The 15,866-nt window shown below is 48.8% G+C and overlaps 2 protein-coding genes across 17 annotated transcripts in view; both read right to left on the bottom strand.

Moving 5' to 3' along the window:
- The window catches only part of LOC105668686 (uncharacterized), a 181,078-nt gene that overhangs the window by 86,766 nt on the left and 78,446 nt on the right, over positions 1 to 15,866 (bottom strand). For 11 of the 15 annotated variants that reach the window (XR_010889502.1, XR_010889503.1, XR_010889498.1 and 8 more), the window contains exon 2: positions 13,740 to 13,809. Coding sequence is in view for 5 of the 15 variants with exons in the window: in XM_067352649.1 (XP_067208750.1) it covers positions 13,740 to 13,809 (70 nt within the window). In the remaining 10 variants the exon portion in view is untranslated. Of the gene's footprint in view, positions 1 to 3,359; positions 4,463 to 6,125; positions 7,358 to 13,739; positions 13,810 to 14,091; positions 15,073 to 15,866 lie in introns of those variants that run through there. The other 4 variants (XR_001100149.2, XR_010889501.1, XR_010889497.1 and 1 more) reach the window with 3 other exon arrangements.
- noc (no ocelli) lies at positions 133 to 2,639 on the bottom strand. 2 transcript variants are annotated; one of them, XM_012361150.2, is made up of 3 exons: positions 2,297 to 2,639; positions 2,058 to 2,111; positions 133 to 1,916 (listed from the first exon to the last, which is right to left on the bottom strand). In XM_012361150.2, exons 1-3 carry the CDS (start codon positions 2,381 to 2,383, stop codon positions 507 to 509), a joined length of 1,551 nt encoding a protein of 516 aa, XP_012216573.1. In that variant the 5' UTR covers positions 2,384 to 2,639; the 3' UTR covers positions 133 to 506. The 2 variants fall into 2 exon arrangements, with proteins under 2 accessions (XP_012216573.1, XP_012216574.1); XM_012361151.2 differs by lacking the exon at positions 2,058 to 2,111 and having other exon boundaries at positions 2,297 to 2,635.

Here is a 15,866-nt window from a genome sequence, read left to right as displayed (position 1 = left end):
GTGGCTGACATACGTTTGGAAGCGCGATCAGAAATTTCTCGCGTGAAAGTGAGGCTCTTGTCCGCCCAGCAAATAGCGACAATGTTTTAACTTACAGCTGGCATGTAGCTCCTTCCCTATATGGTAACCGGATTTTATTATATTTTTTTTTTTTTTTTTTCAACAGAGATGCGTATTACTCTCGTATTATAGAAGTTCCGCAAGAGAATGGTCTCGCGATGCAACGTTACACCGTCAAGTTGTTTCATAAACTTTAATTATAATCTTCAATGTACACATATATTTATATGTATATATACATATATAGAATTCTTTTAAATAAATTTGTATTGTACACAGCGGCTATTTACACAACAGTCTCTCTCAGACGGCCGATGCCCGTCTCTGCACGTTAATCTTTGCACATTCTCCAACTGTACACTGAGAAGAAAAAAGAGACAGATAATAAGGGCGGAAGAGAGTTCTCCTCCGGAAAATCCTACGCGTCCCACGGGACATGGCCCATCTTACGGGTGTACCGCGGCGCCGATTCTTTGTCCGTAAACCGCATATGGTGAATAATACGGTCCTAAGGCGTTGAAAGCGCTGTACGGCGAGGCGGCGAGCGAGGCCGGCAGCGGGCCCGTCGGCGGTTTGCCGTACGGATGATACCGTGCGCTGAGCGGGCTGAGCGACGGCGCCGGATAGGCGCCGCCGCCGGGACGATGGAGCGTAGTCGACGGCGACAGCAGCGGATGCGGATGCGGATTGCCGAGCAGGGCCGCCGCGGAGGCCGCGTGATCACCGCCGGTCAGGCTCGTGTGGCTACGTAGATGTTGCAACAATTCCTCCGACGTGGTGAACCGCTTGCCGCAGTACGACTCGCCGGCGATCCAGTTGCAGACGTAGGGCCTGCCGCCGGCCAGCGTGGACGGATAGGACAGCGACGGGGGCGGCATCGGGCCGAGAGACGACAGTGCCATGGCCAGACCGTACTTCTGATGATCGCACTGGGTGCAGCCGCTCGGACAACTTCCCGCGCCCATCATGATCTGCGCGCTGTGCATGCTGTATTGGCAGCCGGTGCAATAAGGATCCTTGCAGACTGGCACGAGGGCTTCGCCGCCGGCCGGAGTCTTGACGCGAGCGTAACTCAAGTAAGGATTGCCGCCGGCCGTCGGGCTGGCCGACGGATAGCCGAGCAGCGCTGCCGCGGCATGATGATGCGAGAACGGCGACGCGCCGGCGAAAGGCGGCCTGAAGGCTGGATTCTCGGCCAGACCCGGCGGGCAGCACAGAGGATTGCCGGTGAATCCTGCGAGACCCGGCTTGTAAGCGGCCAGATTGGCGTCCTTTGTGTGCGCGCCCGAAAGAATCTCCATTCCGGATCGGATAATCGGACTGGTGCCGTTGTTGTTGTTGTTGCTGCTACTGCTGCTGTTGCTGTTGTTGTTGCTGTTGCTTCGCGGCGAACCGTCAATCTTCTCGCGGTCGGCCGGGGTCTTGCGATCGACCGACGGCGTGACGCTGGTGGCCGTCGCCGTCGCTTGGCCGCTCGGCGACGCCGACTTCCGACTCACCGGCGTGCGATTGCCCGACGATTTTTTGTCGGGATGCGCGCTATCACTAGCACTCACACTATCCTGACCACTGACACTGTGCACACTAGCCTTGGACGTGGGTCTGCCCTCGTCCGAGCTCTTCTTCGTCACGACGTTCGTCTCGTACGGCTTGAACGCCAGCGGCTTGCCGTCCGTCGGACTGCTGCGCGTGTTGCGCTCCAGCTTCGCGGCTGGCGGCGACTTTGCGTTCGCAGCGATGTTTATGCTCTTCGAGCTCTTCTCCAGGGGCGAGATGAGCGGCTTCGTCGGTGAATCAGCCCCGATTTGGCTGCATGTTTGTGCCAACAACGCCAGCGGACTCTTCTTCGCGTCCAACTACAATCGAAAGAAAAAAGGAACAAATGAGAAAGAGATAAATGAAGGAGAAGTAAATAAGAAATAAAGGAAGCAAAAAAAAAAAAAAAAAACGATAAGTTGTGGATATTTGCAAAAAATGAGGCATATTGATCAACTAACGTGAGTCATTCTCTGTTCGTCCGCGTTCCGTCGGACCACGAACGGATGATCCCACTGGAAAATTGATGAGGAAAACCGAGTGTTGCATTATTAAATTTTCAATCTTCAACTTTCTACATGCTTATCTTCATCTTGCGCATAATTTCTTTCTTTTTATCACATTTTTTGCTAACATCGATAGAGTCGGTAGAGAAAATTACGAGTGAAAAAAAATGGAATAAAACATCTCGGATACTAACCGTAGTTGGAAGCGGAGAAAGATAATCCGGCTGTAAATACTGATTGTGTCCAGTGGTCAGCATACCGCCTTCCTCGAGCACAACCATTTGGTTTTACCACTAATAAATCTCACTGCACTGCAAACCAACGGAGGGCGATCTTTGTCTTCCCTCGTTTTTTTTACACTCGGGCACGAAAAACCGTCTCGCGTCGGGCCCGACCGGCAGGACCTCCGAGAGGGATCCGCGGTACGCACGAATTTCGTCTCCGTCGGAGGGGATCGATCACGGCCTCTCGCGCGGGGGCCACACACGTATCGACAACGACGACGCGTACTGCACGAAATCCGGGAAAATAGTGCGGCGCTCTCTCGAGCGTAGTCGCTCTCCGGCTGTGAGAGGAGTGCTATTCCTGCGCCGTCTAGAGGCGCAACGCGAACTTCTCTACTCGCCCCCTCTCCGCCCCTCTCGTTCCCTTACCCACCATCCGACGACCCGGGGTGTATAACCTGTCCTCTCCTGTCATCCCCCACCGCCGCGCCCGACGCCCGGATCGAGGGAAAGGAGGGCTCGGGGGGGAGAGGGGGGGCAGATGGCATTATGGTGGGAGAATTGCGGTGGGGTTCGGTGCTGCGTGGGGTGTGGGAAGGCATTCTAATTCAACACGCCACCCATGATGTTGGCCCGACGATGACAGCTCCCATCCCGGCTTTGATATTTCACCGCTTTTACAGCCGTCCATCCCCCTCCCCGTTCCGTCCGACCGACGTGCTTCCCCTCCTCCCCCGCCGGCTTGCCCCTTTCCCCGTCGCTCCGCGCTCCTCTCTCTCGCCTTCTCTCTCTCACTCGTGCCCACGGTCGTTTCCCCTCGCTGTCCTCTCCGTCCCGCCGGAGCTACCATAGCTGCCACGACACGGAACCGTCGTTCCTGCCACCACGGCAACCCGATATTTTATACCGTGAAACCTGTCTGTCTCTCCAGCCGGCCCCGCTTAATAAGCAGCTTTCAAAATAGAAATGTAATGGGCCGACGGGGGTAGGGGGAGTGCGGGTCGGGTGATTGATTGCTCGCTCAGCGACTTACCGACTTGCCGCGGCCCCACGGGGTAACGAATGACAGCCACTTAAGCGCTGTTTGCCTACAGTTTTGTAAAAGCGTTTTAATTATCGCCCCGGCACCGGCACCGGCCAACGGCGCGCACTGAGTCATCCGGTACTTAACGCCTCGCGGCTACCGATCTCTCGGCGTTTGCGCGCCGCGCGTCTCCCCCGAGATCGCGCGCGATCCGCGCGCGCAGACACACAGAGATTCATCGATGCCCGCACAATGCGCTCTGTAATCGCGCTACGATCCGAGCGCGGATCCTTCCCGGCCCGGCGCGAGCGGTTTAAAAATACATTTTTACATGATCCGCGAGTGTCGTCACACGCACGTTTGCAAAAATCCTCTCGCGGCATTTGGCTTGTCAGGTCGGCTAAATGACGCAAATAGAACTTCTGTTTTTGATTTTAACATGCGCGCACCGTCCGATGCGTTGTAGTTTTGCACGTGATAACGATAGTGGCAATCGCGCTTTGTTTATCAACACGAGCGATACTTTTTCGGTATTCATTGTGACGAGCCCTATCGTAACATTGTTGCAAATGTCGGGTGTATTTACGCAGAACAAACCGCGCAAAATACATATTTGGCGAAATCCGACGGCTCACTCACGCGCGTAACGCATTTACACGCTCGCCAGGCACGCATCATGCGCGTCCGCTTGACGAGCGATATGGCCATTAAAGAGCTCGGCTATCAGACCTCGTTGGAACTCAAACGCGCTCCGCGGTTAGGCGATTATGGCCATTCCGCTAAGTACAGCTTAAGCAAGATAAAGCGATCGATGAAGTAACTATGTTACAAGGTAATTACGACGAATTATGACGATATCCACACGCCCGCTACGTAGACCGCATACCCGCGGTAAACAATAATTACCCCGGGGAGCACTTCGCGCAGGAATGCAACCGAACAGTATCTGAGAAATGCATATAGGTATGTCGACTGTAATTTACGCTGGAATTCATTATAACATTCTCGGTATCATTAACTATTATAATATAGGCCGCGAATAGAAATTCGCGGTGGCTCGGCGGTTACGCTACTTTCCTTCTCCCTTCGACGAACAATTCCCGCCCGCAATTCTGACGCGAGATATTAACTCTTCCGTGTCGCAAAATTGCCGGCTTTTATCTTTGCAATCGTAAAAATAAAACTTTTATTCAGCCATTAACTAGGGAAATTATTTTTATTTTTCACAGTTTATTACGTTGTAAAAAGATTAACGTAGGTACCGTTGCACTATCAAGGATCGTTGCGAAACGGCACACGGTAAATAATGCGTGAAAAATATTGCATGACAAACATTAATAAATCTATTTGGAAAATTAATAAGAGCGAGGGAGAAGGGACGGGGGGGGGGGGGCTGGCTGGCTGGCCGGCCTCCGGAGACTCGTGTTACGTTTCGCGAGTGAATCTTTTTGTCTTCGGAACGATATTAATGAGTTTATGATTTCATATTTCCGTTCAATGTCAATATCGTATCTCTCCGCGCCTTTCTCCAGAAGAAATAAAGGTAGCCTGGCAGTTTAGCCTTCGCGTAAACTGTCTGCTGTTACGGCGCCGCTAATATCCCGAAGGCGACTCTTTGACGTTTTGACACTGACAGATGAGTTTACGGCTAATATAGTTCTCTTTCATCTCAGGTCGGTCTTTCGTGCCCCGCTTCTCAAAGATTTAGAACCATTTCGATAACGGATTTGAGAGACAGTCTGTCCATAGGCGTGTGTGTTCCTATTATAAACGATGTTTATCGAATAAACTTGGACGCAAAGTGCGTTCGCAATGATTATAGCGTTCGCAGCCGTCGAAAATGTGCAGCGCTGCGTTTCGCTATTGCTGTAAATTGTGTTGACAGAATCATTTCGCGATCGAATCGTTATTATATGCTACGCTGTGTTTTATCAGCAGTGCATATATCACGGCGCTGTTTCAAGGTTAATTATCCTTACGCAAACGCGACATTTTTCTCTTGATACATATTTGGCGCGTGGTTCGCTGCTTATGCAACGCGCGAGATAGATGTTATCCGCAATATCTGAAGCTGACGTATCCTTTGAATTTCTGCTAATGGCAAACCGCGTTCTATTTCGCTCACGATTTAAACATAAAATGACCCGTTGTAAGGCGTTGTATAGCTGTGAATCGTTATATTTGATTGTGTCCTATTTTCTGAAACGCTGCTTCAGTTTTTTTTTTTAATCACAGTATTGACGAAATTTTAGATTTTCTGCACGAAAATTTCTAATACGAGTAATTATGGTTTCGAAAAAAAAAAAAAAAAAAAAATAAAATAGAATGGTATAACACAATAGTATGTTTCTCTGAATGTTCAAAAGAGTAAGCTTTTTTTTTTTTTTTTTTTGTGTGTGTGTGTGTCTTTTTATTGCTGCACACAGTTAGGTATAATATGTAAGGTTCGCTTTTAAAAGCAGCAGGCAGACCCCCGGCTCATTCCGATAAAGTTATAATGTTGCTATTAGTAAAAAGTGTTGACAGCGGTAATGACGTGAAAGATGAAAAACACGAATAATAAAGATACTGAAAAATTTAGACCCGAGTAGTTATTTACTGCCGTTCGTAAAATATCCGTTTTCTAAAATAAACTTCAAAGCAACCGAAGTAATAACAATGAAAAAAATAAAAATTTGAGGCTGCAGAAAAATGAATAAGTATTCAAAAAATGTTTTTATAGCTATACTGCGGAACGTGACGTTTACAAAGAGTAATAAACAGAACTGAACTTACTCCTTCGCAGGATTTCTTCTCTCACGAATACTGGCCAGTCGTAGACGCCAGTAGAAAAACATGCTAATATTTTTTACAATGAAATGCTCCTTTATGTTTATTGATGAGGCCGCCTCTTTTCCGCTAATACTTCAAATTTACAGTCCGGACGAGTTTCAGAATTTACGTGAGAGCGGCTTGGGATTGCGGAGTACACGGCCATTTATAAGACGTCGAGACAAAGATCAAGTATCATGACTTGGACGATTTTCCGTGTGATTTTGTGGGAAACACTATACGCGCGCGGGATACGTGGAATATATCCGTTTTTCTCTACCTGCGCTCCACATGACAGAGCGCCTCCCTTTTCGTTCGAGATACTGGTATCAAAGGCTACCTGAGAACAAATACAAGCCTCGTTATTCGCCGATCCATTTTCAGTTGATTCGGTGCATTGAGCCGCGCGCGGCCGGCGCTCACCCAAATCGCAATACACCGTCAAAATGACTGCGGAACCGACGACACCGCGACAATGATCCGCGCGTTCAAGTCCTTCAAGACCGTATTGTGACCGTACGAATTCGCCGCGGGAACAATAGACACCGGGAGAGCTTCGGGATAAAAGTGTAAAAATGCTGACAAGCGGATAATAAAGGAGGCAGTCAGTCACTTTGAGAGATGGCGCGGAACAAAGAGGGCGAGCGAAGGGAGAGACGATCCGACGAGAGCGGCAGAGCGACGGCAGGGGCAGGAGAGGTGAAGGGGGCCTGCTCGGTGAGCCGTGAAAGGGAAAAAGATGGATGAACGCGAACGCAGTTGGCGTGCACACGGAGGAGAAACAGAATTTGCGGGGGATAATAAATCATAGCGGTCTTTCTTCCGTCGCCCTCCCCCGCGCCGCCGCCCCTCACCGCGCTTCTAACTTCTTACACACCCAGCACCGCGCACGGAATGACAAGGGTGCGCGCCACGCGGTTATATACGTATCGTCGAGGACGGATACAACCTATTTTGTATCAAGTTTCGCATGAAAAGTGAAGCACGCGTTGCGGTGGCGGGCTTTATACTCGAATCTGCATGGTTTTCTCGATGAAGATTTATCGCCCGGCGCGTTACAGCGGCACGTTTGAGTCATTTATGTCACATTTGTTACGTTACGCGTGAAATATTAAGCCGTTAAGCCGCGAAGCGTAATTACTTTGTCGTTTTTCCGATTATGCCAAAAAACAAAAAAAAAAAACAAACCAAAAAAAAGGGAAGGGAAAAAAGCACCCGCATGCCGATTGATTTGACTGTGCGAATTAAAATCTGAAATGTCGCCTTTCACGCGAAACTCCGAAGCTGACTGGATCCGACAGCGTCGAGCGTTACGGAAAAGAACACAGTGCAGTGCGTGTCACGCATCTACGACGGCCGACGTCGCTCGTAATTATTTCTGACAACCCGTTTCACTACGCCGATGATCAAAGAGGTCACGTTACCCAGGCTTCCGACAGGCACGCCAGCCGATGGATCGAATGGGAAAAAGGAAGTGGCGGATAAAAAAAAAAACCGAGAAAGAAAAGTGCACGCTCGGCAATAATAATAACAGGGGACGGAGACACGGGCACAGAAATACGGAGCTGCCGGCGCAGCACACCGGCCAACTCGGCAAGGGCCTCGTTGCCTCATGTTTAAATCAGCGATAACGAGAAGCTTCGGTGACATATGTCACTGTCGCTGTCAGCCGGCTACACAATCAATATAGTTACCCGCCCGTCCGTCCGACCGCCCGCCCGCTCACTCCTAGCGTCGCCGGCTCGAGCTGCGCCTGCTTTTCAGCCTTCGCATGCATAGACCGTATACCCGTCCCGATAATGTATTCGGTACGTGACTTCGTATTCGACAAATACAAGAGCACCGTGGTCCGGCGCGCAGTTCGTCGCGCAACCCGTCGCGCTTGTCGAACGCCTTTTCGCGAGATTCGAAAGACGTCCGGCATCGCACGGAATCGTGGATGACACAAGCGCTGTAACGAACGGATCGGTTTCGACATTCGCGATTTTATCTTCGATTTTATTATTATTCGCTATTATTCAGACGCGAAAATTCTCTACGTTTATAATGTCGATTAATTAAATTAATTTTCTGCTGCTCAATTTATCGGATTGTATTATAATACATATATAACGTCACGTGCATATATGATGCATCGCCAAGAAACACGTAAGGTTGAGTGAAAAGTTAATGTCACTGAATATATATAAGTCCTTCCACGTAAGTTAAAGTGTAAAGTAGTGCATCCAACTTGACGGCACGGTAAATCGATTCAGCTCGATATCTTTCGCCGCGGGTGGAAACCTCGCGAACGGTGGCTGAAATTAACGCGGACATGTGTAAACAGCTTTGGATAATAAATATGATGCGTTCGACTGACTCGGATTACCACTTAATTTAGACGATGGACGAGGTGACAGTTTGTCAATCGTCTGCGAATCCCGGTTTGTCGAGCATACACGCGGACCCAAATGGCTTTATCGCGCTGTCAATCAATAATAACGGCTTACTGATTAAACGACTTGCTTAATATTCACGCAACACAGGCGGGCAGGATGTTAATCCCGAGCAAAAACCGTGCGCCGAGCTAAACGTCAATGTCTATCACTGCGATCACTTTTTGCCGACGTGCGAGAAGAGAAATAATCTGCAGAAGAAAACCGATAATTGTGAAATCAACGTCTTAGAAGGTGCGAAGAAATGTGTACCGAAATTGAAAGAAAATGTTAAAAATCACGCTTTTGCGAAGCAGAAACGTAAAGTAAAATTCGCAGGGCATTGAAAGAGTAAATCTATAAATCGAATTCATTTGCATATATTACATCGATATATTATACACGAAGAAGGAATGAAGGGACATTTTTAATACTTTTAATTTGGGAATCGAAAAAGTTCCTTTACTTTTAGATTCCCCCTATTATTATAACACGAGTCATTTATAAATTTTATGTCTAAATTATTCGAACACTGATGCGATAAAGAATCGAATCAATTAAACACATTTTACTTTTTGCGCATTTGCGTTTAAATAAGATCGCAATGAATCAAATATTCCGTTATAAAATTTTTATTTTTTATCTATCGATAAATTGTCTCTGAACGTCAGAGACAAAATTATTGCTCGTTGACAATATTTGTTACTCTCGTTTGATGACATGAGAGACCATCGAGCATTAAGCATACAATTTCGTGTCTGTTAAATTGTTTCACTGTCAAAGCAAATGACTTTTGCCATTAGTTTTATAATTCTAGTGCGTCAATACGTCTAAAAAGTATTACTAGAACTAAGAAAAGGTAAAAGTGTCAACGCTTTCAAAGTAAACTAAACGTTAGAAAAGTAAACACGATTTTTGCTCTAATAAAACTGACAAATAAATCATATAGTATCCTACCGAGATAATTGAGACAATAAATATTGAAAGTTGTGTATCAGTGTTGCAACATTCTTTTTAGCACTTTGGCATCAGCTCGTAAATCAATTGTTCCTACCATTACGTCACATCTGTGACGAAAAAAGAATGACCCGAAAAGAAGGTAACCCCAGGTATATTCCGAAATTTACCGTAGGCACTAGACGCCGGTATCGTTTTCCCTCCGTCGCCCACCCGCTAGCCCGACGCCCGTCGGCTATACTCGAGAGATCATATTTTACGTTTTAATCTCTCCATTGTTCCCGGTATAACGGAGTTTAGAAGGAAAAATAATGCCTACTGCGGAACACACAAAGCTGTCGGCCATAAAACACCGATGTCGGACCGGCCGAGCAGCGCGCAAGCGCGCACGACCTGCATTTTTATGCCCGTGGCCAGATCCGTGCGCGGATTTTTCTTTTTTTTTTTCCACAGGTCTCTAGAATCTCCGGGAGAACGGGCCCATCGATGCCGAGCTGCCGCGACACCAGGAGGCAGCAGCCCCCGTAAACCAGCAATATCGCGACGGACCACGACTCGAAATCGCATCGGAATCCCTTGTGCAAACCACGATCCTATATATCTCGCACAAATTTGCTGACATCTATTTATAACCGCCACGCGATGCTGATTTATTCGCATTGCGGTACGTCGTGATCGTTTGCCATATCGCTCCATCATGCGGAAATAGTGAATGCCTAGCAGGAAGCGCGACGCGAACGTACGGAAGACGATCTATCAATCGATAAACGAGCCGCCGCGGCGGCGGCGCGAGAAATAACAAAACGCCGCTGAATTGAAATACATTTTAAGGAATGATAAATCCGAGATGAAAACCTCCAAACAAGAGACATTCGAGCGCTCTGCGTGGCACTGAAAAAGAAAGTTCAGCCGAAGAGCTGATATTTCCAGGCACCTCAGCGCGCCCGAGTTCATGAAACGTCAGTTCGCACATCTCCATGAGAACCCGGCGGATTCCGCGAACGTTGCCGCTTAATAAAACGTCATCGCGGCCGCGGCAGCGGGTAATACCACTGCCATTAACATAACTCCGGAACCATAAAGTCAGGCGAAACACGCACGTCCGTTTACCCGCGCCGACAGGCGAGAGGCGAGAGAGAGAGAGAGACAGCGAGCGGTTCCCTCGGAGCGTTATCCCCAGAGCTCTTCGATTTATGGAACACCCGTCCATAATCGGACATATCTCAAAGTCCGTCCGAACAGCGGCCATTCCGGATACGGTAATGGCACTGCCTTTGATAAATCAGCCCGCGTTAGGTGGCATTAAGGACGGTGGGGCGGAGGGGCGCCTCTCCGCAGCCGCAATCTCCTGATTTTATTTCCCGGAGGCCGGCGCGGGGTGCCCTCTACTTATCTGGCGCCTCGGCTCGTTACCGGGGTTAGCATGTGAGAAGCATGTCTTCGCCGTCGTCGTCGTTCGGAGTCGCCTCTACGCCTAATTCCCTCCTCGGTCGTGCAGCACCGCTCCCGCCCGCGTCCCCGAGCACAGTTGAAATTATCGGAGGACCGGCACCCTGCCATTACCGTTATATCCCGACCCTCCCGCCGCCGAGAGACAACTACCGGGACCGCTAATTATTTCGGACGAAATCACCCCGGACGGCTACGTAATGACAACGTCGACGGGGGCGGGGCGGCTCTCTAAAATCGTGTTATTAAAATAGGACGGCTGATGATACGTTTCGTATCGGAATCCGCCTGCCTGGCGGTGCCATCGGCTTCGACAGTCAGCTCGCACTTCTGTCTTTCGCCGTGTGGAGCCGCGGCGTCAGCGGAAGTACACTCCCTTTGTATCTACATAAAAAGCGAATAATTTAAGTGCGACATGTGTTGTCGAACGATTGAACGAAATTTATTTGTAAACTTGATTTCAATTTATAAGAAAATTAGAAAACAAGATTTAATTAAATACTTGAAGGTTAGGTAATGCGGCACAAGTTTGATGAATATTGTTAATTTTTATATGATATAAATTTGTCAAACTGCCGGCAAATTTTCATTAAATTCAGGTTGTTTCAGAGATTTTAATGTTGCCCATCGCAATCTGTGTACGTACGTGTGTGTGTGTGTGTGTGCGCGCGTCTGGTTTTCTTTTGAAAAGTAACGCGAAACAGTTAGGATCGACTGTCACGATTGGTTTTCATGTTCGGATAACTTTGCGAGCGTAGAGGGTCGACATATTGGCCGAGAGTGTGCGGGAGGCGACGTCTGGCATCGAATGAGAGACGGGCGTCGTGTTGAAAGCAGACGGCCGAGTGACGAGATGCCAGAACGACTTCTCTCGGTGCCGGAGACGAGACGTCGTCTCCGATTACAACAGAGTCCTCCGAAATTCCGAGAGAGAAATCACGTCGCGGAAAGTACACCGCACCGACGTCGCCCTCGAGTGTATAACGGCATTAGTATCGCGCGATAAGGATACTTTCAATGGAGGGACGCGGACGCGTATCTATTTCAATCGATCTCTCAGTCTTAAGTGGACAAAAGCGAAAAGTGACGTGAAATTTGGCTGTAAAAGCTGGCAAAATGATATCGCGACGAACTGGATAAATGGGAGAGTACATTTTCGAACGTTGCCGCGTCGGTGAAATAAAACGGATAATGCAAAAAGGTAATTTATCGTGTAACATCAATTGTTTAATCTGCGCTCAAAAGGAAAACACGCAATTTTACGAGAGGCGAGTCCGTCAGGACAGCGAAATTCGCTCAAAGGCAATAAGTGGGAGAGCATTTTTATTATTTCACGTGGCGCACAACGTTGGAATCACGAAAAAACCGTGACGCCCGTGTTTTCACATTCCCTGCGACACATGTGTACAATATACATCATGCTTCCACCATTTCGCCGCGCAATCTCGCATCGCGCGATGCGGCTAACGAAATATTCTCGACTAACAGACATTAACAGCTGTTTTTTTTGGCGGACGGGGACGCGAGGGGGAGGGGCCGGTGGCGGGCAGAGGTTGAAGGTTTTTTTACACGGCGGGCCTTTAAAGTCGGTGCGATGTAACGCTGAAATTACCGTCGACGCAGCCGCAGGGACCGAGGGGGGACAGCGGAGCGGGTAGGTTTTTGAAATATGACAAACGCACGTGCGTTGTCCATGGGTAAATTTTGTTTATACGGTGAGTTGTGCGCGCGAATATCCTCAACGCGTCGACACAACCTCGGTCTTTGATGAGGAGAGACGAGCCGTGCAAGAGAGGCGGCCGCCGCGCCGCATAATCTGCGTACACGTATGTGTGCACGCGCGGGGCAAGAAGCGGTGCACATAATGTACACAGAACGCGCGGATCCAAATCATGACACGCGGCCGTACATGACGTACCATTAACCTGGCAATAATGCACAGTGTCGTCGAGAGCCCGTATTTTAATGAGAAGTTGGCACTGGCGAACTTGCAGCTTCTAAACTTATGACGTACAAAATAATATCGCGTCGCATTTTTAAATGTCGATGAAAATCTATTTCTCGCTTAATAGATTTTGTAAACATTTTTTCATTCTACAAAATAGGAATTGTTTTTTTTTACGATATACAGTGCTCCCTGCCTTTTTATAATTTTTGCACGCGGAATACCGCGAAATGGATTTAAACGTAATGACGAGTGTTCTGATATTAGGATATTTTGGTGAAAATTGATACGAGATAATTCTAGTGAATAATACTGAATCGATTTAAAGATTTGCAGACTAACTTTGTGATATTCTGAATTTAACTTACCGCGCGTAGAACGACGAATTTAAACGCAGATTTGCAGAGCCGCATAAATAACGGCCGCACGCAGCAGCGCAAAAGCACGCTCGTATCAAAGGTGTTAATGTGCGTTTAGGTAAAGTAAATAATTATACGCGCGTACAACAGCGCCGATGTGACGAGCGGAGTGCACAACGTATTTCAACGCGGAAATAATACATGCGCGCATAGTCGCGCGTTTGAGAGTGCCGGTGAGAGAGTTCCACCCCATTGCAAATCTCGAGAATTATGTCCGTCGAAGCGTAAAACGCACGGGCACTTCGTGAGATCCCGCGTAATTTGCTTCGGCGGGACGTGTGTAAAAGCGGATTCCGCGCGGTAGACGTGACATCGCCGTTCCGCGGCGACGCGGAACGCGTTCTCGCCCTGATGTACGACACCTGGCGTATGACAGCGGTGATTCATCACTTACCGAAAAGCCAACGAATCTCTGCGCCGACGAGCGGAATTGAACGCTTATCTGGAATGCCGTCCTCCCGATTCTGAAAAACAAAGTTTTATCGTGATTATTCGAATTGTTCAAATTCGCCTTCAAACGTGCCTAACTTGACGTCGATCGATCGATCGATCGTCAAAAAATTGAACAAAAGTTGTTTTCTAACAAAAATTAACACTAATGCCGAAACGAAAAGTGTGAAATGTTGAAAGTAATTCGCGTCGCACGAGAATGCACTTGAACCAAGGCTGAATTGTTAAAGTAAACCAATTCGTCTCTTCCTACATTAGCGTAACGATTAGATAAGGGCCACGGCGCGAACGCCTACCTTGTGTATCGGGACAATCTCCAGCTTACTATAATTTGTAAGCCTTCAGCCACATCTCGGATAAGAAAGATACATCTCTCCTCTGCCTCGTAATTACAGGTTTCCATTTAAACGGCCGCGCCACGGGTTAGAACGCCCATTTGTCTTTAACTGGCGTCTAACAGACCACGTGTACAAGTATATCGAGGTTTCCAACGGCGGCGCGCGGCCGAAAGCCGGGATAAATTCCGCGCGCAACTTTCCACGCCGCGGTACGGTAAACACCTAACCTGAGGTGTGCAGCTGCGATGCATTACCCGCCGATAAAGATTTCGTCGCGCTTTTTTTCTTCTCTTTCCCGTAATCGTAAATTTGCTTACGATGATAAATCACTAGCGCCGGAGAGAAGCTAACGTAAATCACAATCGAGCGTTCCACGAGGATTTTATTTACGTCGCTGCGTCGTCGATTTCTCTTTTTTCTTTTTTTTTTTTTTTTTTTTTTCTTATTATCTTTAAGGCCTGTTTTCTTCAACACGACGCGCTCCTCGTTTTTACATTCACGGACAATAAAAGATATCGCTTCGCACAGGGGAAAAAAGTGCGATGGCTCGGCTAAGATTGTATAAAAAAAAAAACAGCGGAAGCGCGTCCGTCATAATTACTGGCAATCATCATCATTCACTTCATAAACGGAAAAGTCAAGGAACCAGACTTCCTCCCGTTTGTCTGGCGTCGCGGGAGAGAACCTGAGGTAACGCGTGTTTATCACGACACCTACACCTCACCCGACACGCCACCTACCACGTCGGCAACGAATGTTGCTCGCTCGGGCGATTCTTATCTCGCGCTCTCTCGCCGCTTCTCCACCTTGTCCTATCTTTCATCGCGAGGGGACACTAACTCGCGCCAGCGCTTTTCACTTTTTAGCTCATGATCGCGCTGCTACCATGCGCGGTTATTTACTCACGCTTACGGCGTGCGCGATTAATAATATGATACATTATTATTCCCCCCCCCCCCATGGGATGCGCTTAAAAGGGGAGGAGACTTCCCTCTTCTTTCTCTCACGAGCGCGATCTCTTCCGCGCTTTAGCCGTGACTCGCGAAGACACACCGGGCAAATTTAATATACGTTAGCCGCTCGTAAAATATTGGAGCCTTAAAGTGAGCGAGAAGCCGCGGCAGGGTAAATAGATAATTGATAGGCAGAAAGAGAGAGAGGGAGGAAACGGCGGAAAGGAGAGAACGAGGAAGGGAGCGTGTAAAGGAGTGAGAAGGCGGAAGAGTGACAGGCGAACGTAGTGAGGATGACACACTCGTTTCCATTTGAGCAATTTCAGTGCGACACACAAGGCCGAGACGAGGCGAGACGAGACGAGCCGAGCCACACCGTGCCGCGCGCGCACCACGGTTGTCTTGCCGTCACGGGGAAGAAAGCCGACGAAACGCCAGGAACAAAAGAGATGAGACAGGGCTTGTGGGGTGCGCGAGCTGTCACCTGCATTGTGTGTCGCCGGCATGTCTCTCTCTCCCCCGTCCCACCACGTGCGTCATCCGCACCGCCGCCGCCGCCGTCGTCGTCGCTGCCGCAGCTTCTCCGGCTATTCCCGTCTCCTTTTCGCTGCCTGCTTCCGCAAGAGCCGGCCGTCCTTCTTCAGCGCTCCTCGCTCCGAGAGATTCGATGCTCTCTCCATTTGGAGGGAAGGAGGGTGGAGGAAGGGGTACAATAGCCGTCGGCGGCGTCCGTGTGCGCCGCGCCACGCCGCAGCACGCCTAATCACCCTCGGGCGGGCG

This window comes from Linepithema humile, chromosome 3 (genome assembly GCF_040581485.1).
Source record: "Linepithema humile isolate Giens D197 chromosome 3, Lhum_UNIL_v1.0, whole genome shotgun sequence".
NCBI lineage: Eukaryota > Metazoa > Arthropoda > Insecta > Hymenoptera > Formicidae > Linepithema > Linepithema humile.
This window is presented reverse-complemented; position numbering and strand designations above follow the sequence as displayed.

Excerpts from the sequence above, each read along its gene's own strand:
- noc (XM_012361150.2), bottom strand. The coding sequence starts at position 2,383 with ATGGTTGTGCTCGAGGAAGGCGGTATGCTGACCACTGGACACAATCAG. Across the intron at positions 2,112-2,296 it reads TTTCTCCGCTTCCAACTACG|TGGGATCATCCGTTCGTGGT; the intron begins GTTAGTATCCGA and ends TCAATTTTCCAG. Across the intron at positions 1,917-2,057 it reads ACGAACAGAGAATGACTCAC|TTGGACGCGAAGAAGAGTCC; the intron begins GTTAGTTGATCA and ends TTTCGATTGTAG.